Source organism: Lontra canadensis, unplaced genomic scaffold (genome assembly GCF_010015895.1).
Source record: "Lontra canadensis isolate GAN:19392208 unplaced genomic scaffold, GSC_riverotter_1.0 scaffold2, whole genome shotgun sequence".
NCBI classification, from domain to species: Eukaryota; Metazoa; Chordata; class Mammalia; order Carnivora; family Mustelidae; genus Lontra; species Lontra canadensis.
The window spans coordinates 48,430,031-48,457,164 of NW_022630996.1; the positions used below are offsets into that span (position 1 = coordinate 48,430,031).

At 36.5% G+C, this 27,134-nt stretch overlaps 1 protein-coding gene and 1 pseudogene across 8 annotated transcripts in view; one reads left to right on the forward strand and one right to left on the reverse strand.

The window, feature by feature from the left end:
* Window positions 1–27,134, reverse strand: part of HDAC9 (histone deacetylase 9) — an 856,076-nt gene that overhangs the window by 289,122 nt on the left and 539,820 nt on the right. For all 8 annotated transcript variants that reach the window (XR_004384558.1, XR_004384557.1, XM_032873697.1 and 5 more), the window contains one exon: window positions 1,792–1,969. Coding sequence is in view for 6 of the 8 variants with exons in the window: in XM_032873697.1 (XP_032729588.1) it covers window positions 1,792–1,969 (178 nt within the window). In the remaining 2 variants the exon portion in view is untranslated. The remainder of the gene's footprint in view (window positions 1–1,791; window positions 1,970–27,134) is intronic.
* LOC116877202 lies at window positions 16,853–17,782 on the forward strand (annotated as a pseudogene).

Consider the following 27,134-nt stretch of genomic DNA (forward strand, 5'->3'; position numbering starts at 1 on the left):
TTATTAGGTTTATAGTCTAGTCTTTCACCTGGATTTTTCTAAGCCCTAACAACTCTGTCCATCTGGCAACACTGCTTTCCTCAACTTGTATTATCATTCTAATATTCAGGGAACGTGCTTTATTCACATTGAAGGAACACCTAAAAGCAGAGGAAAGGCCAAAGCATGTCAGGAAAGGGTCACTGCTCTTAACTTAGAAAAGAAACTCAATCAATAGGATTTCAGTAGTAGACAGTAAAATACATGGGAACAGCACCATGACTTTATAATTAAAGTTCACTTAAAAATTAAGGAAATAATTTTGAGTGAGTGGAATTGTCATTATGACAAGATGATTACTGCTCTATGTTCTCTGAAAGCTTATAGCTAAATAAAAAATACTTTCAGGAAAAAGAATTTAGAAGAATGTAATTCTAGAAGGCTACCGATCTGAATGGCTACCAAAAGTATTCCTCTACATTATATATCTGGTTTTGAGCAAACATTCTCTAAAAATGAAGGAGAGAACCAGGCATGACTGATCCAAGCAGCTTCTGCTGACACTGGGTTGTAGTCCTGGGTTTTCTGCAATACCAGGGCAGGTCTGCTATGCTCTCAGAAATAGAGGGATCCAAGGCAGTGGGTAATGTGGTGCAAGAAATATATGCAAATATACCCAGCCTATAACGCCTACGATGGAATGCTGGCTTGTGGCATAACACCTTATAAAAAACAGTTCCTTTGCCTACTTATTAAAGAGGTCCATCAAAGTTAAATAACTTGGCCATTCCGTTCATTGATTTTTAAATAAGATGATGTCAAAGCTTGGGAATGTGATTTTAGAAAAAGTGGTTTAACTTTTCCAAACACAAAGGGTTGCATGAGGTCACTAAAGCCACAAAAACAAACTCTGAATCCTGAAAATTGATTCAAAAATAAATCAGATAACCTGTGAGAGCCTTTGAGAGAAGGTACACATGAATACTCCCCTTACTGCATCCAAGTTATGGGCCCCTTAGGGATACAGTATCTTTCATTTGATCAGCCTCAAGTTTGAGAGCATGGATATCTTCTGGACCCCATTTTTGTGATGACAGAAAGGAGTATTTATCCACATGGATATTTACAGCAGAGTTCCTTTGGAGAGTGAATAGCACCCCTTTTTTGTGTATGTTCCAGACTTGACCTTCCTCTGGCCTTGGAATTATCTGGTTTGTTTTCCTCTGTAGCCAGGTTCTAAAATATCAAACACAGCTGTAGGCAAAGGAAGAGGTTGGTCAAATAGCCCACCCAGAGGTGCCATAATAAATAGAAATGGAACTAATGCATGTAGCATTAAACAAGGTTTGACTTGGCACCACTCCCAGGAGTCATTTGTACGGCAGGTCAGAAGAAAACAATGAAACAAACAAAACAACATGAAAAACAAACTGGGGGATAGGCACGCTTTAGAGTCAAATGAAGCTGAACATCATAAATTTCCTAGTGGCCACCACAACTAGAAGGAAGAGATGGAGGAACATTGCTAAAGAATGTTGTAGGGATTTTGTTTCCAAAAGGGACCTATGCACCTGTTGATGTGTTTTCCAGGCCCTTGAATGATAACAATTTATGAGGCTATTAATACTAAGCCCAAGATTTATCAGATGTGCTGTTTGTCTTGTGGCCAATATAACCTCATAAAATTTGGGTTGCATTGGGTTAAAACAGAGTGTTCTGCTATTGGAGTTATTCAGAGCATTTAAATCGCTTAATCCTACAAGAACGGTGCATTTAGCCTGCCTATTAGGGAGAGTCTTTAGGGATTCCTACCAGTTGCAGAGCCAGGCTGGAGGGGGCCGTCCATTGCTGGATGAGGTAAAATGGAGGCAGCAGGGGAGGAATGTGTCCTGGAGAAAAGACGATGTTTCTCTAATCCATCCATGCCAACCACAGCCAGCTGAGCTTGGTGCACTGAGAGCGCACGTGTGTGCTGGGGCTCCTGGAAGGGCTGTTGCCAAGAAAAGAGCACAGTAGAGAGAAACATGAGACAAGCATTGAGGGAGACACTGAGAATGACGTGTAAACAAATTAAGTTCATCAGGTCAGAGACATAATAAACGGTGTGAAGGAAAAAGAAAAAAAATAGAGAGAGAGAAAAAACAAGATCTAGTTAATAAATCCATTCAACAGATGTTTTCACACTGACTGCCAGGGCTGTCTGACTGGCTGAGGAGGAGGTGATGGCAGGAGGCCTGTCAGTTTGAAGTGATTGAAAGAAACAGACCTTTAACCTCAAGAGGAACATTAACTTAGATTCATTTCCTATCTTGATAGCAACATTTTGAATATAGCTCTAGAATTTTTGCAACACAAAGTAGGAAAACAATTTAGCTGCTTTCAAATTGCCAATAAGGCTCAATACCGAAAATTCTACCTTGAATTTACTCACTAATATTGCTAATAAAATTTAAGGGAGCCTAAAAATTACCAATTAAATGGCTATGTTTTAATAACTTTTAATTTTCATATTATGGTATAATCTCAATACTATAAAATATATATTATATATATAAATACATATGTAATCTCAATACTATAAAAATGTTTAGTTTCTTTCAAGAGCATTAAATATATAATCTCGGTGATTTAACAATGTTAACATTCTTCATGCTTAAGTTATCAAATCCAAAAGCCAGGGTTTGGAAGTTCCTGGAAGATGCACTGAGGTTGCTTCTCTGTCTCTAAAAAAAAAAAAAGGCAATTAAGTCACGAAATCAAAGAGCCAGAGTTTGGAAGTTCCTGAAGATTCACTTAGTCTATTCCTCCATCTCGAACAAAGACAATCTCTAAAACACGGACAGGCAGCTAATTTACCTATCAATATTACATAGAGAATATCTTCCCTCTTCTTCAAAATCATGGAATTCATAACTTTCATGCTGCTTTTTACGCTTCTTTCCTTTTCCATATTCTGAACATTGAAAATAGCTGAACGTTGATCCAAAAGATGATTACCACATGCCACAGATAAAGAAACTGATATTCCAAAAGATTAATAAAGGTTTTTTTAAGTATAAGAGTAATATCTTCTAATTTTAAAATTTTACAGGACTTTCTGCTTTGATCTACCTGGATAGCATTTACTCTTTCAAGACTTGACACACATCACTTCTCCTTAGTGAGGATTTGCCTTATCCTTCCTGTTACTAACCTAACCCAACTGCTAGTACCCAACATGTGCCATTATATGTGATACTTGTATTTCTATATAATGCAAGGCTTGTTACATCCTAGGTGTATAAATTACCCACTTAGAATGCTAACAAAACTACATGCAACACAACTGTATTCAATGCATACTATATCATTTTATGTCATTACAACTTCCTCTGTATATGAGTTAATGCTGCATATAAATGTGCAACTTATGATTATAAATATATAGTTATAGACCATAGGCCAAAACACTCAGTTTTCAAAAAAATAGTAAGTATTTAAAATTAATTTTAAAATAAGTTATAGTTAACATATATGTATATGTTGTTACTGCTGTTTTGCTCTAACTGAACCATCAATCAATTGGAAGGCATTTGTCACATGCTCAGGCTTTGAGCACTGGCTTTGATAAGGATGGGTTGGTCAGGATCTAGTTCTAGTTAAAATAGGTTTAATATTTTGACAGGAGTCTAACTCTCTTGTTTTCTTGAGTGTCTCCATCTTCAATGCCCTGAGGATACAATAAATAGTAAGGTTGACATAGTCCCTTCTTTCATGGAGTTGATACTCAGAGGGAATGCAAATTTATAATTTGACTTGCGGAATTTTCTGTGGGGGAAAAGGGGCTTTGCTGCATATGATCTAAAATGCATGGGTAAATATATACCTGAATGTAATCTCCATCCTTTCTGTCTCTTCCTACTGTAATCTCTTTAACCCTCATCTAACCTAATGCCAAAGTCCGTTGATTGATCACTGTATTTCTAAGACAATCCATCGTATTCCTTCCTGCAAGAATTCTCTTCCAAAAGCCCTCTGTAAGCAAGAAGTTGTCACAAAATTCTCTGAAACGAAGGTTTAAAGAACTTCCCCAGCCTGGCATTTGGGCTCTCTGACCTGAGGGTACCTGCATTCTCAACATTATGTCTTCTATTCCTTTTCTAGGTTCCAGCCAAATCCTAACTACTGTATAACAAATGTTGTCCCCAGGAGTACATTCTGATTATTATGTTGAGCCTTTTTTATGTTTATTACCTAGCTAGGATACAGATACTAAGTATTTCTAAGTGTAATGCAATTATAAATATAATGAGTGCTATATAAGATAAATGCAGAGTGCCATGAAAAAATGTAAAGAAAAATCTGATACAGAGGTTGAGGCAACTTTCATTTAAGAATGTGATGTTTAATTTGAGTTGTGGAAGACACGTTGAATGCATATTATAAGCAATCATAACACAGAAAAACCGAGGAACGACGAGTGAAAAATATAAGAAAATAGAGACAAGACAAAACAATTACCAAATGACAATACTCTGAAATTATTTAGTGTTGGAGCCAAGAGATAATGAAGGAAATGAATGATTTCAGGTTATTTTTCTTCTGTACTTTTATGAGGCTTCCAAACTTTCTACATACCACCCGTATTAAAACTTTAATTAAGAAAAATAGTAAATGTTTTTAAAAATAAACAGTCGAGACTTAGACCCAAGAGCAGACATAGGTCAAATATTTTTGAACCTCTACTTAAAAAAGGACTAAAGAATAGAGAAAAGTTCTTTCACTTTCAAAAGACTTAACTACATTATACACTTTTACAAATGAAGTATGGCTTTTAATGTATGGGGGAATCTTGACTATCCAGCAAGACACATATTATTATGCTGCATATTTGACATCAAAGTATCACAAAATGGTAAGCCACTTTTATTTCAGATGGGTATTACTCCTCAGCAATAAAAAGTTTCCTGCTTGATGCTGAAAACTGAAGTAGTATTTTCCTGTTATAGCTGGAATGGACTGAAGTGTTTCACTAAAGCTTTTATTTCTACTAACAATTTTAATGAGAGTAATTTTTTCCATGGTTATTTTTCATAGTTCTAAGTATAAAAGTATATATTTCTCTGTTGTGTTCTCAGAAAAATAAAATGTTGAAGAGTACAAAACCTGTTGTTACTAAAAATTAGATGGATACCCAAGTTAAACTTTCCTCTATTGAGCCCCAATGAAAAATGCCCATTAAGTGAATAATAACTCTCTCACTTCAAGAAAGCATTTTTGATAATTTTTTTTTAGGTTTTATTAATTTGACAGACAGAGATCACAAGTAGGTGGAGAGGCAGGAAGAGCGAGAGAGGAGGAAACAAGTTCCCTGCTGAGAAGAGAGCCCGATGTGGGGCTTGATCCCAGGACCTTGGGACCATGACCTGAGGCGAAGGCAGAGGCTTTAACCCACTGAGCCACATAGCCACCCCAAGAAAGCATTTTTGATTAAAATTTTTAAATATACTATATTGAGTCTGTTTCCTCTTTTTTTTTTTTTTTAAAGATTTTATTTATTTGCCAGAGAGAGAGAGCGAGAGCGTGCACACACAAGCAGGAGTGGTGGCAGGCAGAGGGAGAAACAGGCTCACCACTCAGCAAGGAGCCCAATGTGGAACTCAATCCCAGAGTCCAAGAATCAGAAGCAGAGTGGAAGGCAGATACCCAACCTAGCCACCCAGGTACCTCACTGAGTCTGTTTCTTAAGCATACATTAGTTGTTCTTTTTTCAGGTGATTTAATTGGGGATTTGGTTTCAACTGCTTACTTTACCAGATGGTCATTCTGGGAAATTCTTTCAGGTTACTGAGATGTATAAGTCAACCTTTTGTTATATGAAGTAAGTCGTCTAAGGCCACTATGCCTGAACATTATCTGTCTCCTCCCACTGATAAAAATTGTAAATTACCTTCACAGAGGAGTTATTACACACCTATTTTGTAAATTCTTTTATAAATTCTCTTATGCCTAATAAGGTGTCAATGTTACTGCGGCCTTGGCCTTTCTAAGTCATGGAAGACAGGGATTAAAAGTAGATAGGAGGGACGCCTGGGTGGCTCAGTTGGTTAAGCAGCTGCCTTCGGCTCAGGTCATGATCCCAGCGTCCTGGGATCGAGTCCCACATCGGGCTCCTTGCTCGGCAGGGAGCCTGCTTCTCCCTCTGCCTCTGCCTGCCATTCTGTCTGCCTGTGCTCGCTCTCTCTCCCTCTCTCTCTGACAAATAAATAAAATCTTAAAAAAAATATATATATATTTAAAAGTAGATAGGAAAGGTCTTGAAGTTCTCTGTATGAAAAGCACAATGTTCTCCCTTAGAGTAAAATATTTATTTGAGGGTGGCTTTTAACAGAGATTATGAGGTAATAAAGCCCCTAGGCAGAGGCAACTTGAAGGTTCTATTTTTTTGTAATAGCAGTGATTTTTCGTTACATTTGTGTGGTTTGGTTTTGCTTTCTTGTTGCCATTGCTCAGGGACCTATTTTATGACTTCTGTGTTTTTACTTTGTTTCAGATGGTCACATTTGGTTCCAGACATGTGGGTGGTTGCTAATTACGTGCTCTGATCAATATCATTATGCAACCTCAGCAAGAGCCAATACAAAATTAAAATATTATACTGTTTAATCTTTGAACTCAGAATTATCTGAATTACTTTAATAAAAGATATGACCTGGAAGGAAAAAAAAAGTTCATGGGAAAATAATTATTAAAAACAGTTAAAATTCTATTTCCAAAGTTATTTCTTTAAGCAATATTTTTTGGCATTATGAGCAAATTTAATTTCTTGATTCACAACATTTTGAACTTCAGAAGTCTCACTTTTCAGAAAATTAGAATTGTAGATATCCCTAGAGCTTATCTTATAAAATGCCAAAGGCTGGTGGAAATTTACATCTTCTAAAGTCTTTGTATTAGTCAGGATGGGTGTGTAAGTACTGGTTAACTTAAGAATTTTTAAAACTAAACACGCATGTTAATAATTTAAAAGTGGCTACTAAATAAATAAAAATGATCCACATAACTTTAAAGTAGACAAAAAAATCTTGAGAAAGAGAAAGCGGAATGCAAAAGCTGGTGGGAATGCAAACAAGTGCATCCACTCTGGAAAACCTCCACTAGGGAGGTTTCTCAAAAAGTTAAAACTAGAACTACCCTACAATCCAGCAATCACGTTACTAGATATTTACCCAAAGAATACAAAAATACTAATTCAAAGGGATCAAAGGGATACATGTGTATACAATATTTACAGCACCATTACCTACAAGAGCCAAACCATGGAAACAGCCCACATGTCCATCAACTAATGAATGGATAAAGAAGTTGGGGTGTGTGTGTGTGTGTGTGTGTGTGTGTGTGTGTATAAAATCTACAGTGAAATAATACTCAGCCATAAAAAATGAAATCTTGCCACTTTTAACAGCAGGGATGGAGGTGGAGAGTATTATGCTAAGTGAAATCAGTCAGAGAAAGACAAATACCATATGATTTCACACATATGTGCAATTTAAGAAACAAAACAAACGAGTGAAGAGGGAAAAAGAGAGGAAAGCAAACCAAGAAACAGACTCTTAACTAGAGAGAACAAACTGATGGTTAACAGAAGGGAGGTAGGTGGGGGAATGGGTAAAATAGATGATGGGGATTAAGGAGTGCTACGGTTGTGATGAGCACTAGGTGTTGTATGGAAGTGTTGAATCACTATATTGTATACCTGAAACTAATATTACGCTGCTGTTAACTAACTGGAATTTAAATAAAATTTTAAAAAAGAAATAATTTAATTTATGAAAATATACCATATTGATTTAAAAAAAAAAGCAAAACCAAGAAGAAATCAACCTAAAATATTTGGAGAAAAAATAATGGAGAAAAAAATGATGGAAGCACTGAAAAAGCTGAACCATATAATTCACAAAAGGAGATGCCAGAAACAAATCCCGAATCCCTACCTATTATTGAACATAGTTGATGTGAAGGTACTCAATTTACCAGTTAAAAGGTAGAGAGAGTAAAACTGAATTTAAAAGACAAAAAGGCTTTATTCTTTGGCAGAGCAAGTTTACATTAAAAGGTTCTATGAAGACATATAAAAAATACTTAAAAAAAAAAAAGGGAAGGAAGAGGGGGAGGAGAAATCTTGCACAGCCACATTGAAAAAGAGACAAAACAGACCTTATGAGCAAAATATTAGAGAACATCTAGGGGTACGTATAAAATAATATGAAAGTTTAATTAACAACAACAACAAATTTAAACCTAGGAATATCAGCTCAAAATGTCAGGAGCATAAACTGGCAAAACTATAAAGAAAAAAAAGAAAAATTCACATCATGGAAGGAGGTCATAATAAACTTTCCACAAAACAAAGTAGGTTACAGGAGACTTGAATAACACAATTCTCTAGCTTAGAGATATATTAAATTTGTAAAAAAATAAAATATATTTTTTCAAGGACATATGTACATAATTACAAAACTTACCCTATAATAAAGCAAATGTCAACAAGCTTTTAAAAATTAGTATTTATAATGGAGTATTATTCAGCCTTAAAAACAAACTGTGACATGTACAACAACATAGATGAACCTAAAGGCATTAGGCTAAGTGAAATAAACATGTCACAAAAGACAACTACTATGTGATTTCACTTACTTGACATACCTAGAGTAACTAAATTTATCAATACAGGATGGTGGTTGCCAGGGGCTGGGAAAAGGGGGAAACAAAGCCGTTACATAAGGGGTAGAGTTCTAATTTGGAAAGATGAAAAAATTCTGGAGAGAAATGGTAGTGATGGGTGTGCAACAATGTGAATACACTTAATGCCACTGAACTATACCCTTAAAAATTGTTAAATGGTAATTTTTTTGTTACATATATTTTACTGTAAAAAACAATATCACAGATCATGTACACTGACCACACTGTAGTCAGAGATATAAAGTAAGATGAAAAGATACACTACACTCCATGATAGAAAGAATTAATATAAAATTAGCAATTCTTCCCAAATTAATTTTAGCATATTTCAGCTGATTCTAAATTTTGTATAGGAGATAAAAGGCAGAGAATAGTCATATGAATTCTGAACATAAAGAGTAAGTTGAGGAGATAGACCAAACCAAGGAATTATATATACTAAAAGCTAAGTCATTTAACACAATAGAGTATTTATAGATCATTGAATAGAGTATAACAGATTAGTAGAATAGAAGAGAGTCCAAAAGGAGACCCATGACTATATGGAAAATCCATATATAACAAAGATGACCTACAGAGTAACAGTTAAACAAGGAATGTCAATACATGATGCTGGGAAAACTGGTGATACATAATAGGAACAATGAATTTAGATACCTATCTCATAATACATGCAAAAAACAACTGAAAGGTGTGAAGAATATCATTCTTAAGTCAGGGAAGAAAAGGAGTTAAAATACTTTTATATAACATGAGCCAGTAAAATACAAGCCACCGTTGAAAAGAGAAGAGACTGAACAGGTTAGAATGTACCCTGAGACTGTCTTTTTCCACTGTATATTTTTTCCTGTTTTGTCGAAGATTATTTGACCATAGAGTTGAGGGTCCATATCTGGGCTCTCTACTCTGTTCCACTGGTCTATGTGTCTGTTTTTGTGCCAGTACCATGCTGTCTTGGTGATCACAGCTTTGTAGTAAAGCTTGAAATCAGGTAATGTGATGCCACCAGTTTTATTTTTGTTTTTTAACATTTCCTTAGCGATTCGGGGTCTCTTCTGGTTCCATACAAATTTCTGGATTATTTGCTCCAGCTCTTTGAAAAATACCGGTGGAATTTTGATCAGAATGGCATTAAAAGTATAGATGGCTCTAGGCAGTATAGACATTTTAACAATGTTTATTCTTCCGATCCAAGAGCATGGAATGGTCTTCCATCTTTTTGTGTCTTCTTCAATTTCTTTCATGAGTGTTCTGTAGTTCCTCGAGTACAGATCCTTTACCTCTTTGGTTAGGTTTATTCCCAGGTATCTTATGGTTCTTGGTGCTATAGTAAATGGAATCGATTCTCTAATTTCCCTTTCTGTATTTTCATTGTTAGTGTATAAGAAAGCCACTGATCTCTGTACATTGACTTTGTACAGTGGAAAAAAGACAGTCTCTTCAATAAATGGTGCTGGGAAAACTGGACAGCTATATGTAGAAGAATGAAACTCGACCATTCTCTTACACCGTACACAAAAATAAACTCAAAATGGATAAAAGACCTCAACGTGAGACAAGAATCCATCAGAATCCTAGAGGAGAACATAGGCAGTAATCTCTTCGATATCAGCCACAGCAACTTCTTTCAAGATATGTCTCCAAAGGCAATGGAAAGAAAAGCGAAAATAAACTTTTGGGACTTCATCAAAATCAAAAGCTTCTGCACAGCAAAGGAAACAGTTAAGAAAACAAAGAGGCAACCCACAGAATGGGAGAAGATATTTGCAAATGACAGTACAGACAAAAGGTTGATATCCAGGATCTATAAAGAACTCCTCAAACTCAACACACACAAAACAGACAATCATATCAATAAATGGGCAGAAGATATGAACAGACACTTCTCCAATGAAGACATACAAATGGCTATCAGACACATCAAAAAATGTTCATCATCACTAGCCATCGGGGAGATTCAAATTAAAACCACATTGGGATACCAACTTACACCAGTTAGAATGGCTAAAATTAGCAAGACAGGAAACAACATGTGTTGGAGAGGATGTGGAGAAAGGGGAACCCTCTTACACTGTTGGTGGGAATGCAAGTTGGTGCAGCCACTTTGGAGAACAGTGTGGAGATTCCTCAAGAAATTAAAAATAGAGCTTCCCTATGACCCTGCAATTGCACTACTGGGTATTTACCCCAAAGATACAGATGTAGTGAAAAGAAGGGCCATCTGTACCCCAGTGTTCATAGCAGCAATGGCTACGGTCGCCAAACTGTGGAAAGAACCAAGATGCCCTTCAACAGACGAATGGATAAGGAAGATGTGGTCCATATACACTATGGAGTATTATGCCTCCATCAGAAAGGATGAATACCCAACTTTTGTAGCAACATGGACGGGACTGGAAGAGATTATGCTGAGTGAAATAAGTCAAGCAGAGAGAGTCAATTATCATATGGTTTCACTTATTTGTGGAGCATAACAAATAGCATGGAGGACAAGGGGAGTTAGAGAGGAGAAGGGAGTTGGGGGAAATTGGAAGGGGAGGTGAACCATGAGAGACTATGGACTCTGAAAAACAATCTGGGGGTTTTGAAGGGGCAGGGGGGGAGGTTGGGGGAACCAGGTGGTGGGTATTGGAGAGGGCACGGATTGCATGGAGCACTGGGTGTAGTGCAAAAACAAGGAATACTGTTATGGTGAAAAAAAATTAAAAAAAAAAAAGAAGTAAAAAAAAAAAAAAAAAAAGAATGTACCCTGAGAATCTACTAGGCCTCAAAACTGGAGCTTGCTGTCCCTTCACTGGGGTCTAGAGACTGGGGCGGCAAGAGGAGGGCCCAGGATCCTCCTCATCCCAAGCATTGCTTTGAACAGACTCAAGCTCACAAAGTAGGCATCACTTTAGGTTCTGATACAAGTTCATTAAGAACTCACGGCTATGTGCTAATCATATCTGGGCCTGGGTCCAGACCGCTCAGCCCAGAAGAGAGGACAAGGTAAATTGGGGGTAAAATATTTGCAAATGTTTATTGGATAAAGCATTTTTTAATATCTGCATTATATACATAACTCCTAAAAATAAATGGGGAAAATGGACAAAGAGTATGAACATGGAATTCCCAGATAATGAAACATTTCATAAGCCAACAAACACATGAATAGAAACCACCTCAGTGATAACATAAAAAATGCAAATGAAAACCAAGAAGGGATACCATTTTACACTCATATTGATTCAAAATTTGAAGTCTGACAATACCAAGCATTAGTGAAAATATAGAGCAAGAGAAACTCAGACTGCTTGTAGGAGTATAAACTATTAGACCTACTTCAATGAACAATCCACTAATATTTAGTAAAAGTGAAAATGAACCATAAATCTACAGTGAAATTGGTGACTGAAAAAGCAAGCAAAAGCATGTATATGAAGTTAGTTATATAAGTTAAAAAATGTGCAAGTGAAGAGCATATACTGTTTAAAGATGTATATGAATGTAGTAAAAATATAAAGAAACACATGGGAAAAAAGAAAGCAAATTCAGAGGAATAGAAGGGATAAAACAGGAGAGAGACACAGGTAACTGCTGTACAACAATATTATATAATAATGTGACATATACCATATAATGTACATTATATGACATTTTTAGGCCGGATGTTATGTTCATTTTTATGTTTTATTATTTTTTTTGTATATGAATACATCTAAAGTAAATTTTAAAAGTTTAAAAGTTGGCATATATAAAACACCAATATTATTCAACATACAATGGTTTTATTGAAAAGGTAAGTTTTTATATGGAAGAAAAAGATTCATTGGAAAATACAAATACAAAGAATGAGTGAAAAAGTAAAAGTAGATGAGAAAAAATAAAACTAAGTATGAAAAAATATTTTTATTAAGTCTAAATATGCTAATTTAGGGGTACCTGGGTGACTAAGTCGGTTAAGTGGCAGACTTGATTTCCCCTCAGGTCACGATCTCAGGATCCTGAGATACAGCCCCATATCTGGCTCTGTGCTCAGCAGAGAGTCTGCTTGGGATTCTCTCCCACCCCCTGCTCACTCACTCTCTCTAAAATGAACAAATCTTCAAAAAAATTCGAATTTAAATTTACTTTGAAGTCAATATATACTCATAAAATATAAATTAATTTGTACCAACTTTCACTGATAGATAAATGAATACAATAACATGTACAATTAAGTATGTTTTGTCTTTAGAATTTTAACATATTATTCAATTCATCTCAGTGAGAGAACAATAATACTTAAGGGACAGAAATGAGAGCAGAAGGATATAAATTGGGAACTTAAAATGAAGATTTGGGACAAAAACATATTTAAGTTTGCAAATTTTAGGAAAAATCTAAAAAGACAAAGACAATTAACAGTAATTACTTCTAAACACTGATACTATGATAGCTTCATTGATTGCTACTTTTTATTTTGACTATTTTTCAAACTGTCCAATAAGCATATATTTTAATTTTATTTTAGAGTTTTTTTAAATGTTTTACTTTCTGTAATATCAGTATTTTAATTGGTTAAATATGCTAAAGTGGTGTGTATGTGTGTATTTAAAGTAAACAAGAATTGACATTTACTCAGACTTGGACAACGAAGGACTCTTAGATACAAGACACCTATGAATAGAAATCCCCACTGCACTGCTACTATTCCAGTCCCAAACTTAGAGCCTGGAACAGAACACGAGGTCACTTAATTTCATGTTTGAAGAATGTATATATTACATCATAGAAATAGGACTGCTTCTAAAAAGAGAGAGAAAGAAACCAAAAAATAAGACTCTTAATTACAGAGAACTGATTGTTACCAGATGGGAGTGGGTAGAGGGATGGATGAAATAGGTGATGAGGATTAAAGAATACACTTAAGATAAGCACTGAGTAATGTAGAGAATTGCTGAATCATTATACTGTACTTCTGAAACTAACAATATGTTAACTATGTTGGAATTAAAATTTAAAAATTATAATTAAGTAAATAAAATGATAAACTAGGAGAAAAATTATATAAATGCTGTTATTTTTGAGAGAAAAATATGACTATTTGACTGAGCTGGTAAATCTACATCATTTTTAAATGTAACTTAAATTTCTTGTTTTTCTTCTTCACAATGTACGACAAAATTCTTTGGTAAACCCACCAACAACTCTAGGTCACTAAGATATCCTATTTTGTTTTAACTCACCAGTGTATTAGAATAATTACTTTATCCTATTAAAGTCATGGTTAGAATAGGGTGATTGAAATGAAGTTCCAGAGAAAGTCTACGCTACTGCAGATTATACTGGGTACAGTAATTATTGTGTACAAGTAATTTAGTATTACCTTAGGACCTTAAAGTAAGGCTGAGACACTGGTTGATGACATTTGGCTAAACAGTGGTATAGTGAGGAATAGAATCCAAATATGGTACCTGTGAGCTGTAGTCTCCAAGTGGGGTACAAAAGAAAATAGTAGAGCTTCTGCTGCTATTTAAAAGACAGTTCAATGGAGAAAGAACAGTCCTTCAACAAACAGCTGGTTCAACTGCATATCCACATGCAAAAGAATGAAATTGAACTTTTCTCATACCATACACAAAAATTAACTCCAAAGGGATTATAGAACCAAAGGTAAGAGCTAAAATTCTAAAATTCTTTTAAGAAATATAGGAGTAAATCTTCATAGATATAAGACCAAAAGACAAAAGTGACCCTCAGAGCAGATAAATTAAGAGATAATCAGAGGTAAAAACTTTTCTTTCAGAAGGACACCACCAAGTAAACAGACAATCTACAAATCAGAGAAAATATCTGCAAACCATATACTGGGTAAGATATTTGTACCCAGCACATATAAAGAATTCTTATGCCCCAATAACAACAACAACAAAACCCCACCCAATTCAAAAATTAAGTAAATTTCTTGAATAAACATTTCTTTAAAACAGATATACAGGAGCGCCTGGGTGGCTCAGTGGGTTGAAGCCTCTGCCTTCGGCTCAGGTCATGATCTCAGGGTCCTGGGATAAACCCCTCATTGGGCTCTCTGCTCAGCAGGGAGCCTGCTTCTCTCCCTCTCTCTCTGCCTGTCCCTCTGCCTACTTGTGATCTCTGTCAAATAAATAAATAAAATCTTAAAAAAAAAATTTAAACAGATATACAAATGGCCAATAAACACATGAAAAGATGCTCAACATCATAAGCTTACAGGAATTTGCAAATCAAAACCACAATGAGAAATAACTTCACAACAACTACACCGGTTTATAATCAAAAAGATATATAATAGCAACTGTTGGTGAGAATGTGGAGAACTTGAAACTTTTCATATACTTGATAAGAAGGTAATATGATGTAGCCACTTAGGAAAGAGTTTGGCAGTTCCTTAAAAAGTTAAACAATGAACTAACACATGACCTAGCAATTTCAATAACATGTATATACCTAAGAGAAATAAAAATATATGTTTCACAAAAATTTAAACATGAATGTTCACAACATCACTATTCATAATAATGTACAAACACCTATCCAACTGATGAAAAAACTATGGTACATCTATGCAATGGAATATTATCTAGCTGTACAAAGTAAGTTTTTTGTTATTGTTCATTTATAAATACACAATCTTATTTGCCATTTTCAGGGGAAATACAGGCATTAAACTGTAAACTGATAAAATATGAATGCCTAAAAATGTATAAATATCCCCTCAAAATAAATTATAGTAAATTCAATCTTAATATTTTAAATTTAAAAACCGCAAGCCTACCCATTAAGTGAGGGTCATAAATGAAACAACACTAAATGACCGGCAACACCGCGTAAGCACAGCCCAACACCACCAAAAGGCCTCCCTCCTCCAGGGGCAGTGCTGGCGAAATGGGTCATCTGGTGGCTAAAAAAGGTTGTGATAAACTGCTGAAGCCAAACATTTAACAATATACAAGAGACTTCACATAACAAAGGTAAGTCCTCAATTCTGGAGAGCTTCGTTAATCAGATTATTGGCAAAGGAAAAGAAAATAGAACACAGGCAGAAGTCTCAGAAGCATTTGAAACCAGAGGTGTTAAGAGCCTCTGACCTACCTGTTAGCAGTCCTGGTGGTCCAATGAGCACAACTACTCTGGGAAGCTTCAGGTCAAGAAGCAAAGCGCTGCTCCTGCTAAGCCAGGGTCCCCTTGATTCTGAGAGTCCCTACTAGCAGGTGACAAAGGGCTGTTCTCAAAGTATGCGAACAGAAGTTTTTAAAGGATCCTAGTGGCTTCAATGCCGTGTCCCATAGGCAGAGCCCATGCAGGTTGTGTATGAAGTCTCAATCATCCCAGAAATACCAAGAAGTGCAGTTATACAAAGAAAACAGTAAAGTGCCAGAAAGAGACACTTGTGATGCACTGTAAACATCCAATTTCATTGTGGCCTGTCTCTTCAGCTACAGAAGCCAAGTGGTCAGGCCTCCCATGCAGAACTCCATCCCAGAGGAGGCAAAGACACCAGCTCCTCCACAAGTCCCTGAGACGGTTGAGGCAAAACTACTTCCATTTAAAATGATTAACTAGATCAATACACAATGTAGCCGCACCTTCGGACATTTCTTAAAGGTAAAACCACTGGATAGGTTATCCACACTGGGAAAGGAGAGATACAAAAATCTCTCGTCTGGGAAAATACAAATCAGAAGCCTTGACTGCTGTTCCAAGCCAGGGTCAGGCAGGAGGATCCTGGCTCTGAAGAAGGCCCAGGCCTCAACGCAGAGGCAAAGGAGGTAGTGAAACGCATAAGCTGCTTCTGTCTTCAGCTGCCAATGGAGGCTGAAACATGGCCAACTGATCGCACCTGGCAGGCAGAGCCGACTCCCTGGTGCCGGAACAGGTAACAAGCAACCACCTAGACCCCGGGGCCAAGGTGCTGTGGCCATCTACCACTGAGGCCCTGGCAACATTCCACACAGTTTATGTAGCAATCAAAGTGCTGCCCTTTAACGATCTTCCAGCTCGGTCGGAAGCGTCCTGGCGCAGGCCTGTGCAGCACCTGCCAAACCAGCGGAGGCCCCCCATCCGGATGTCCATGTGGCCTGCGACCCTCCTCTTTTGTGGGGACGCCCGGCCTCGCACAGCTGGTCCCGTCTCTCACCACCCATCTCAGATGCCGCAACAATTCACAGCCAGATTTCTAGCGAAACTGCCAAAAACAGGTTTCTTTGCACAGCCCAGGTTCTCCGACATGCCAGTTGCGTCGGAAAGGGTAAAATGTTTCTTCAGGCTGCCAGCACAGTGTTCGCATATCCTTGAACCTTATCCTTGTAAAATCCTGACTTTCTCACTGGGCTCACAGGTCATGTCCTATGGGGAGTTACGCGGCTCCTTGGAAACCAGACAGAGGCACCGCCCCTGCAGGAAGAGCCGCTGCGGACCAGCTGCTCCACCTTCCAGCCCTAGAAAGCCATGAATACCACCTGTGTGAGCTCCCCCTCCCGACATGGAAGCACGGCACCTGGGATGTTTTGCTGTCTCCTTCTCTAATTTTATCTTTCACAAGTCTTATTCCTGAGGAAACAGAGAATTCCGCTTCCTCCAACACTCCCTACTCTGTCCAGTTCAGCACAGGTACCAACACTATCACAGCCTTGTCCGAGGGCCTGCCGGATGAGTCTGGCACAAATGGTACACGGAAGATTTCCGGTCGCACAGCATCTGCTAGGTGTTGAGGAAAGAGGTTCCGCCTTCCATGCGTTGGAGGTACTAGTGCCTGTACCTGGGACACCGAGCCCCGCCCTGCAGCATCAACTCAGGCCGCGCCTTCCAACCTCCCCCTTCCACTCCCTACCCGCCCCCCCATCGCGGGGCCACCCCAAGGCACACCGCCCGAGGCGGACTGCGGCATGTGCCTGCAACACTAACTAGCACACAGTCTTTCTCCGCCAAGATTTCCGCAAGCCACACCATGGCGCCACAGAGAACACCTTCCGGTTCACGGGGTGAAATGCCTCCAGGCGGTCCAAAGGTACAAACTTTCACGGCCCTTGCATGGGTGGCTCAGTCGTTAAGGGTTAGACTTGGTTTCTGCTCAGGTTAAGATCACAGGGTCAAGATGGAGCCCAGCCTCAGCTCCACCTGATCAGCAGGGTTCCGCTTGAGATTCTCTGCTTCTCCCTCTGCCCCAACCCCCTTTCTAAAAAATAAGTCTTAAAAAAAAAAAAAAAAAAAAAGGCACAAACTTTCAGTTATAGATAAGTCCCGGAGATGTAATGTACAGCATGGCACTATAGTCACTAATACTATTATGTATTCAAAAGAAAAAAGTAATGAAATGCTGATGCATGCCACAGCATGGATGAATCCTTGAAAAAATTATACTAAGTAAAAGAGGACAACCACAAAAGTCCATGTTTTGTACAATTCCATCTATATAAAATGTCCAGAACAGACATTTTTCTTTTATGGAGATGGAAAGTAGATTCATAGTTGCCTAGATTAGAGGTAGGGAATTACTGCTGATGGGCACAGTTTCTTTTGAGCTTGAGGAAAATTTTCTAACACCGACTGTGCTGATGGTTGTACAGCTGTGTGAGTATATTTAAGACCATTGAATTGTACACTGACGTGACTCAGCTATATGATAGCTCGAATTATATCTCGAATTATATCTCGAAGTTGTTAAAAATAACTTTTTTCATCATGGTGCAAAAGGTTTCTATCCCATTACCTCACAAGATAAAATTTATTTACAAATCATCTTTATTTCATTGTTAGCTCACCTTTCTTAATTTCTCCTTTTGTACATATTCTGTTAACATAAATAATACATTGTTGTGGTTATATGCTTATATAATTTGGAGAGATATATTTTTACATCTGTTTATATATCTATATAATGATTATGTACACAAGTACCTGATAAAATATTTGCATTACTTCTGATTTTTAAAAGTTGTAGACCATAAGAGTTGGAGAGTAAAATGCTCCTTTTTAAAGTAAAACTTTGATAAGATAGAGGGTACCCTCAACAAATACATAAGACTGCTTATTATTCCCCTTCTCCCATAACAATGGGCAGTAGTATTTCTGAATTCTAGGGTGCAAGAGTGGCACCCAGTCCAAGAGAAGCTGGAATAACAAGTTTGTGCTCAACAACAACAGAAAGCACTCACTATTTCTATACTAACCTTCCAGTTCCTAGTGGTGGCCCCTTGTAGCAGAGGTCAGGCTCCAGGTAGATAAATTATTGCTCCCACGTACTCACTGGTTGCTTCCAGTGAGGTCAGGTCAGTCTCACTCCCTTCTTCTCAGGTTCTTCTCATTCCAAACAAGTCTTTGCTTAGCATTTTTTTCATGCCATCAAACAATATACAAAAAGGCACAAAGGAGAGGTAAAATTTTATATGTCAAATATTATCCTCACTTTCAGATCATGAGGAATCTATAAACAACAATATATCTCACAAGGTAGAGCTGTTGGTAGCTGAACACTACAAAATTTTCAGGTAAAGCATCACCAGCAGAATCGGAAGGAATCCTTTTCAAGTGTAACCACCATTTATATACACGTGCAATATGAGTGTGTATGGTGTATAGTTAAACCATGGTTCTGGATCGGGGCTCAGAGGTTTATTTTAATACTATAAAACTGAACCTATTTGACAACATTGTTCCTCAATTAGTTGGAATGTTGGTAAAAGTTACTACATATATGCACAGTATGTAAATTGCTTCCGATGCATTTATAGATGTCCTCAGATATAAGAGTTCCAGAAGAAAATACATTACTAATTTGGTTGTACTTTGCATTTATATCTGTGGTTCCTTTAGAAATGTTTAAGATCCAGCCCCTTTGCAGTGCTCTTGGAAAATGACCATTTTAAATCAGTGGGGATTTTACCCCACTACCGAATACAAAAGAAACCACATTTAAATTTTGAAATTAAATAAGTAGCTAGTCCATAATGAGAAAATTCTTTCACAATAAAAAGTAAAGAAAACAAGTTATATTTTTGTTCCTTTGTTTGCTTTTTAGCTTCTACATTTTTTACAATTGCCTGTAGAAAAAAAATTTCAAGAGAATGGATTGAAATTATTTTAATTACATAACAGCCCAGAGGAAGATGAAATTATGCAATGGCCTAGACTAGAACCCTCTGTCTGGTTGATGGCCAAAGAACAGTGCAGCATGAACAATAGAGCGCTGGTCTAGAAATAATAGCCTGAAGATAAAGAGAGAAAAATAGGGGTTTCTGTTGACTATGATGAATCTCCTAAGCATTTCCTTTATTCCTCCCCTTTGATAATTAGAGTCCAGATATAAAACAAATCATAATGAGAGGGATGACAAGCAATATAAATCATTGTTATTTAAGACACATGAAATAGATGGATTTATTTTGAATAAGCGTTCTTAGTTTAGGTTCTCTGGACAAATTCTAGTGGATATAAAACCCCTGAAATTGTGTGCAAAGTTGCGTAAGTATGTGCATCTGTGAATTTTCTGGAGACAAAGTCTGCAACTTTCATCAAAGGAATTCTGAATTTTTAAAAAAATGGTAAAAATCACAGCTCCTTAAAAATGCAGTAAGTAGCCTCAATAATATCCCACTAATTACAACTTTTAGGTTTCTCTATTAAGAAACCAATTTTATGTCCTGAGTGGATTTTTTTTTGAACCTATGTGTTTAAACATATAACAAGGAGGGTCAAGTAAGTAGGGTGAGAACTCCTACAGAATCAGGCATTTAAATTTTATACTTTCACTTCTCAGCCCAAGAAAACATCATACCAAACTCAGTGTTAGGAGAACCACCATATTTCACTACCAGCCTCCAGATCCAGTTACATGTGTGCAAATTACCAAATGTCAAGTTCTAGAAAATGTGTGATTTTATGTCCATTTCACCCTGTCTCCCAAAGCATGCATATGTCAAAGGCAAGATATTCCATTTCTCTTTTGTCACCAAACTAGAAGTCAGTCATTGATAGCTCACTGCTAAAATGTTTGCTTACAAAAAAGGAAGAAAAAGAATATTGTTTAGCCTGTATTCCTTCTGGCATTTAACCACAAGCATCCTCTTAAAACAGAAAACTTTCCTCTTAAAATAGACAAGTGTTTGAAGAGGCACACAGATCCACCTGTAGCATGTAAGAAAACATCTTAAATAAACACTTGCCTCTATGTGTCAGAATTGAATATTGCTGTTTCCTCCATAACTAGACCTTTAACAATAATCCTAGGATCGATTTGCTAAGATAAACATAACATAATACACCTCAAAATACTTTAATTTTTTAAAGGAGTGCTTTTGTAACTATTTCCTCAAACCTAAGAAATAAATATCACAAAAAAAGCATTGTAACTTGAACAATTCTGTAATTATTTCTTGACTTTGGTGGAATTTAATGAATTAAATCTGTTCACTCATTCCCTATATTAAGTGTCTAGTAGATGTTGGGCATCCTGTTAGAAACCAGAAGATACAACGATAAACAAAACAGATACAGTCACTCCCCTGTAAAGTTTATAGTCTAGTGAGGGGGACAAATAGTCATCAGTTCTGCACAAATAAATAAAAAGGAGCAACAGAAGTAAGGGGTATAAGAGACTCAAGAAAAATTCTAAGGAAGGGATATTTGAACCAAAAGATGAAGAATGAGAAGGATTTAAGTTGACAGAGAGGAAGAAGAATGTCCCATGTGAAGGGAACAGCATGTTTAGAGTGGGTCTGGTGATAGGGCACTTGGTAAGTAGCTTGGAACAGGTGCAGGTCAGTATGGAAATTTATAATGATAGGAGACTGCAGGAGCATGTGGCGTGAGACTGTACAGAATTTGCATCCTATCTAAAGAGGCTGAATCTTAATCCTAAAAGCAGTGGCAAGTTAGTGAATAGTTTTAAGCTCCCAAGAGTTTAGGCCTAGGAATTGGCCTTTTAGTGGGGTTGCTAAAAAAAAGATTCATACTTTGAAAGTATCATTCCAGCAAAATAACTCATATTTTATGTAGGTGTGGATAACTTAATATTCATGCACCTTCCTAAACAAACTAAAGTTATTAAAAAGAGTAAAAACTCCTAGGTTTATACTCCAAACCTATCATTTTGCAAGTGTGAAAACTGGGGGAAATTTACATAACATCTCAGAGCATCTTTATAAAATGAAATAATAATGTGTATCTGATGCGTATTTTCTTTAAGCTAAAACTGACTCTCTATTAACAAAATAACAGGCTGTTGTTGGGTCAATCTTATACCTTATCTCTGGTCTCATGACCGATGTCACAGTCTCAAGATTGTTCAACAACATTTGCCCACTTCAGCAACCATCAAATATAGCGCTTCTCAGATTCTATGCTTGTTTAGCTCCTTTGCCAGAATTATACACATTTATTCTTCTTACATGTATCTTATTACATAGGTCTTTATATGTATTTTATTTGTTATATGTATTATATATATTTATATATTTACATATATGTATTTATTATATGATTTTATTACATATATATTTTCTTACATATATCTTTATTGTTTTACCAAGATTTTATATTTATAAAGCTTCTTGTATTAAAACCCTACATAGTTATCAGGATAACAAGACAAAGCTTTGTAAATCTATTGTGATGTCTCTTTCCTTCATATCTTTTAATTCTTGGTTTCTAAAACATCCCTGGTCTTAACTCTCAGGGGTTAGTAGCTTATCAGCTCACATATCATGCTTATAACAATACTATTAACATTACAACACTATTTTAATTAATAATTTGGCCCACAGTAACGGAAGGTGTGCAGATTCTGCTGAGTGGTCTCACTTGGTGCCATAAATTGTCGACATTCACCAGGAGCCAAAATTTCCTTTATTAAATTCACTTGTCACAATTACTTCTGAAGGCTGTTGCCCACTGTATAGGCATATCAAACTCTTCAGTCCTGCTATACAACTTGTATTGTTTTAGTCTCAACTTAGATTAACTTCAGCTACCTGATTTAGTAGTGTTCATCAAATGGAAAAACGTGTGTCTTATTACAATAAGATATCCTTTTAGGTCTCTGATTTTTTTTTTCAAAATATTTTATAGTTTCTGAAAGAGCATAGTGGTTAAGGAGTATGGCATCTAAAGCTAGATTGCTTGGATTTTAATTCTAGCTCTGTCACTTGTTAGCTGTGTGATTTTTGAGAAGTTAAATTCTCCAAAACGAAGATGATAGTATCAAGTATGTTATAGATTTTCGTAAGTGTTGAAGTAGTGTATTAATATACACATTTTATAATGGTGCCTGGCATATATTGAACATTATGTAATGTTAGTTGTAGTTATATGGTTGTTCTCAATTACACCAGAGCTTATCAGCAATAACAGACATTGAAATTAATTATTTTTAAAAATAGATTTATGAGAGTTTTTTTTTTTTTTAAAGATTTTATTTATTTATTTATTTATTTGACAGAGAGAGACACGGTGAGAGAGGGAACACAAGCAGGGGGAGTGAGAGAGGGAGAAGCAAGTTCTCCGCCAAGCAGAAAGCGCAATGCAGGGCTCCATCCCAGAACCCTGGGATCGTGACCTGCACCAAAGGCAGATGCTTCCCAACTGAGCCACCCAGGTACCCCTGGAATTAATTCTTTAAACTTATAATATAGAATTAATAATAGAGCAATGTTAGTTGCACTTTTGTTAAAACTCTCACTTAAAAATATTTAATCAAGATAGCATTTTGTTAATATCTTGACGGTATATAAGAAGGCCCTTCCATTTGTAGATTGAAATAACAAACTAGTACTTAAATTGATACAATGATCATATTGCCTGTGGTAAGAATTTTATCAGTGTTTATATCAGAAATGACTATTTTCATAAATTTTATAAGTTAAGTGATAATGATTCTCAATTTCAAAAAGTTTTCCCAGGTTTCTCCTTACAACTGATCTTCAATAATTTTATCTTCCCTGAGATTGTCCTGTTTGTTACACTGCACGGTTTTTAAAATGTTTATTGATCAGCATTTATCCATTCCTACTTCAGTGTATACTCACCAATCAATAGATATCTTTTAAAATCCAAAAGGAGATATAGCTATAACTTAGTATTAGCAAAAGAACCTTGCAATATCTAAAAAGAACAAATGCATAATATAGTGCTTTAGACAATGCTTAAAATTTTAGTTTAAGATCCTATCTGGTATTATTTGCTTTTAATATAACATGTTTAATTCTAAATAGAGTGAGCAGAAACAAAGCAAATTTCACTAACATAAATTCCTAGCTTACATGAATGAACTCTTTATTTTATCCCTCTGAAAAATATAAAATATTATGCATATTTATGTACATATTAATAAAGTATCAAAATTGCTACTGAAAATTATATTTATAAAGTAAATCAGAAAATGTGCAATAAATATGAATAAGGTATTTAAAATGATTATGTTCAATTATCACTGAACTTACTAAATTTGATTGATTACATGTCAATAAACATGCTATACCTAGTGTTAATGGTGTGATGTTTTATCTGCTGCATTCTTCACCAAAAAAAATAAATAATAATTACTTGTTCACAACTTTTTCACAACTGAGTAAAAGCTAAAGTAATTCTCATTATTATTAGATGATAAGTCGGTCATTAGTTATACCTGGAGATTTTAAACCACCATCTTAGAAAATGGGGTTTGAAGTCAGGTGAACAGAGGAGGTTGTAGTAGATGAGGGAGGAGAAGAAAACTGAAAGTGTGTTGTTAATCATCTTTAGGATTTTTAACCTCATTTTTAATGCAGTGAGCATTCATTGACATGTTTTAGAAGGTGAAAGAGCATGGTTATATTTGCATTTATGGAGGACTTAATACTTCATTTTAGTTGAATGGAAACTGAAAGACTGGTTATTGGCAGAGCTGATGAGTCATGACCAGTAGGCCGTTGTGTGAGCCACACATCCTTCATTCTACCTGCCCAACAGTTCCGGAATCTGTGGATATTTGCTTTGGTTGGTCTGAGTTTACTTTGTGTTTGGTGAAGAGAAAAAGAAGAGTTCTGGTGGGTTATGAGAGAAAAGATGGGACAAGATGACAAATGGAGAGGAATAAACAAGTCTGCCCTCTGTTTGGCCCCACTGGATAGTTATTGGAGCTCCAGGAGGCCAGCCCTTCAGTTGAAAGGTGAAAGATCTGTTTTTATATGAGATTTAAGGTACAAGGACTGTTCTTTTGGACCTCCTGTGACAAAATGGGTCATAAAGTTTGAAAGAGGGCATTTTCTCGTTTCTGGCAGAAAAAAAGTCATTTAAGACTATAAGAAATGAAAGGCCTTTTGGCAATCTGATGATTGTAAAGCTTTGAGACCCAGGGACACGGCAACCCAAGTGGTGGTGGGCATGGCAGATCACGGCAGGAGTTGGTGGTTTTCAAGTGAGCATGGACCCATTCCTGAACATGTTAAGTACTGGAGGGGCATTGAATCAGGCTCTTATTCCAGAGTTATGGAGTTGGGGACTATCATGACAGCAGACAGTGGGTAATTGATGCAAATGTGACCTAATTTACTCACTAGTCAGCCACATCGATTACAAATGAACCCCATGAGTCAGACTACCAGAGACAAGCAGGAGACTCTATTGCAATCCAGCTGGCACTGCTGGGTAGCCAGACCCAGTATGCAGTGATGAGTTGAAGAGAGGAAGATGGACCTAAGGGATATTTAGAAGCAAGAATCAAGATAATTTGATGAATTGGGAAAGTGTCACCTACTTGAGGGAAATGGGGAGCAATGACAAAGAGCATGGATTCTGAAAGCAAACTGTTTTGAGTTCATCACTCAACAGCTGTATATGATAGGGCAAATTACTTAGCTTCTTAAAACCATGGTTGTCCCATATTCTGAATTTCTAAATTTTGAGTAACAGTATCTATTGCTAGTATCTAATAGAGATTTTCTTATTAAAATTAAATGACAGGCACCTGGGTGGCTCAGTGGGTTAAAGTGGCTCAGGTCATGATCCCGGGGTCCTGGGATTGAGCCCCACATCAGGCTCTCTGCTCAGCAGGGAACCTGCTTCCCCCTGTCTCTCTCTGCCTGCCTCTCTCTGCCTACTTGTGATCTATGTCTGTCAAATAAATAAATAAAGTCTTTTAAAAAATAAAATAATTAAATTAAATGAGATGATCCACCCAAAATATTTAGCACAGTGCTAGACACATTCTATACTATTCAGAACATATTAAAAATTATTACCAAACTTGCAGAGAGTATTCAAATTATGAGTGTATCAAGTTTTTAATTTTAGAAAGTCCTATTAAATGTATGTTATTTACCACGGTTAGTCTAAAATCATATTTGTATGTATAAATATACCTACATATGCACATATGTACAATTGGTTTATGTTCATCACTGAATAATAATAAAATATGCTACATATACTTTTTTCTCTATTCCATGTGCTCTCTATTGTCATTTAAACTCAAGTGGCTTTCCTTGTTAGGGGCATAGCACTTAAGTTTTCACGTAGCTCATCAAAGAGCAACTGATCCAACTCTAACTCCTGGGCACAAATGCTGGTTATTCTGTTAGAAAAACAGATGTATCAGCAATGATGCTACCACTAATACGTTGATTGTTAATAAGCTAACATTCTGAATATTGAATTGCCTTTAGACTTTGATTATACATGAATTTTTCCTGCCAGAATATGTATGTATGTGCATATACACATATGTCTGTATGTATACACATGTATGTATGTTGTGCTTTTATGTATATCTGTGCATGTATGCACATATGTAAGTATGTGAAAATAATAGCTTGGAAGTGAGATTATATAAATTAAAGACTTCAAATAATTAAACAAATACAAAAGTGACATAAGATGAAACATTAACAAATTGTGATCACAAATAATCAAACTCCTTCCCTGATATTTCTCAGAAGACAGCTCTGTGTCTAGGAGGACCCTGGCAAAGCCCTGACTCAAGTCTTGGGATGGAGTGAGGAATAGAATCCAGAGAAAGGAAGGTGCCCTAATACTTGCATGATAATCCCTGAAATTCCCCTATTTGCTTCTAAATATATGAGGAGAAGAGTGAGCCTCTTTTGTTCATCATTAGATGCCCCCGAGTCACAAATATAGATATTTCACAGTGCTCAATAAATATTTGTGAATTAAGGTATAGTATTCGGAGTTCCAAAAACTGAGTATATTTTTTAAATTTTAATCTAATTCTTTAAAAATTACCTTGTTTATAGATATAATTGAACCCACTTCCCAAAGAGAAAATTGTTTGTTTGTTTTTTTAAGATTTTGTTTATTTATTTGACAGACAGAGATCACAAGTAGGCAGAGAGGCAGGCAAAAAGAGAGAGAGGAGGAAGCAGGCTCCCTGCCGAGCAGAGAGCTCCATGTGGGCCTCAATCCCAGGATCCTGGGATCACGACCCGAGCCGAAGACAGAGG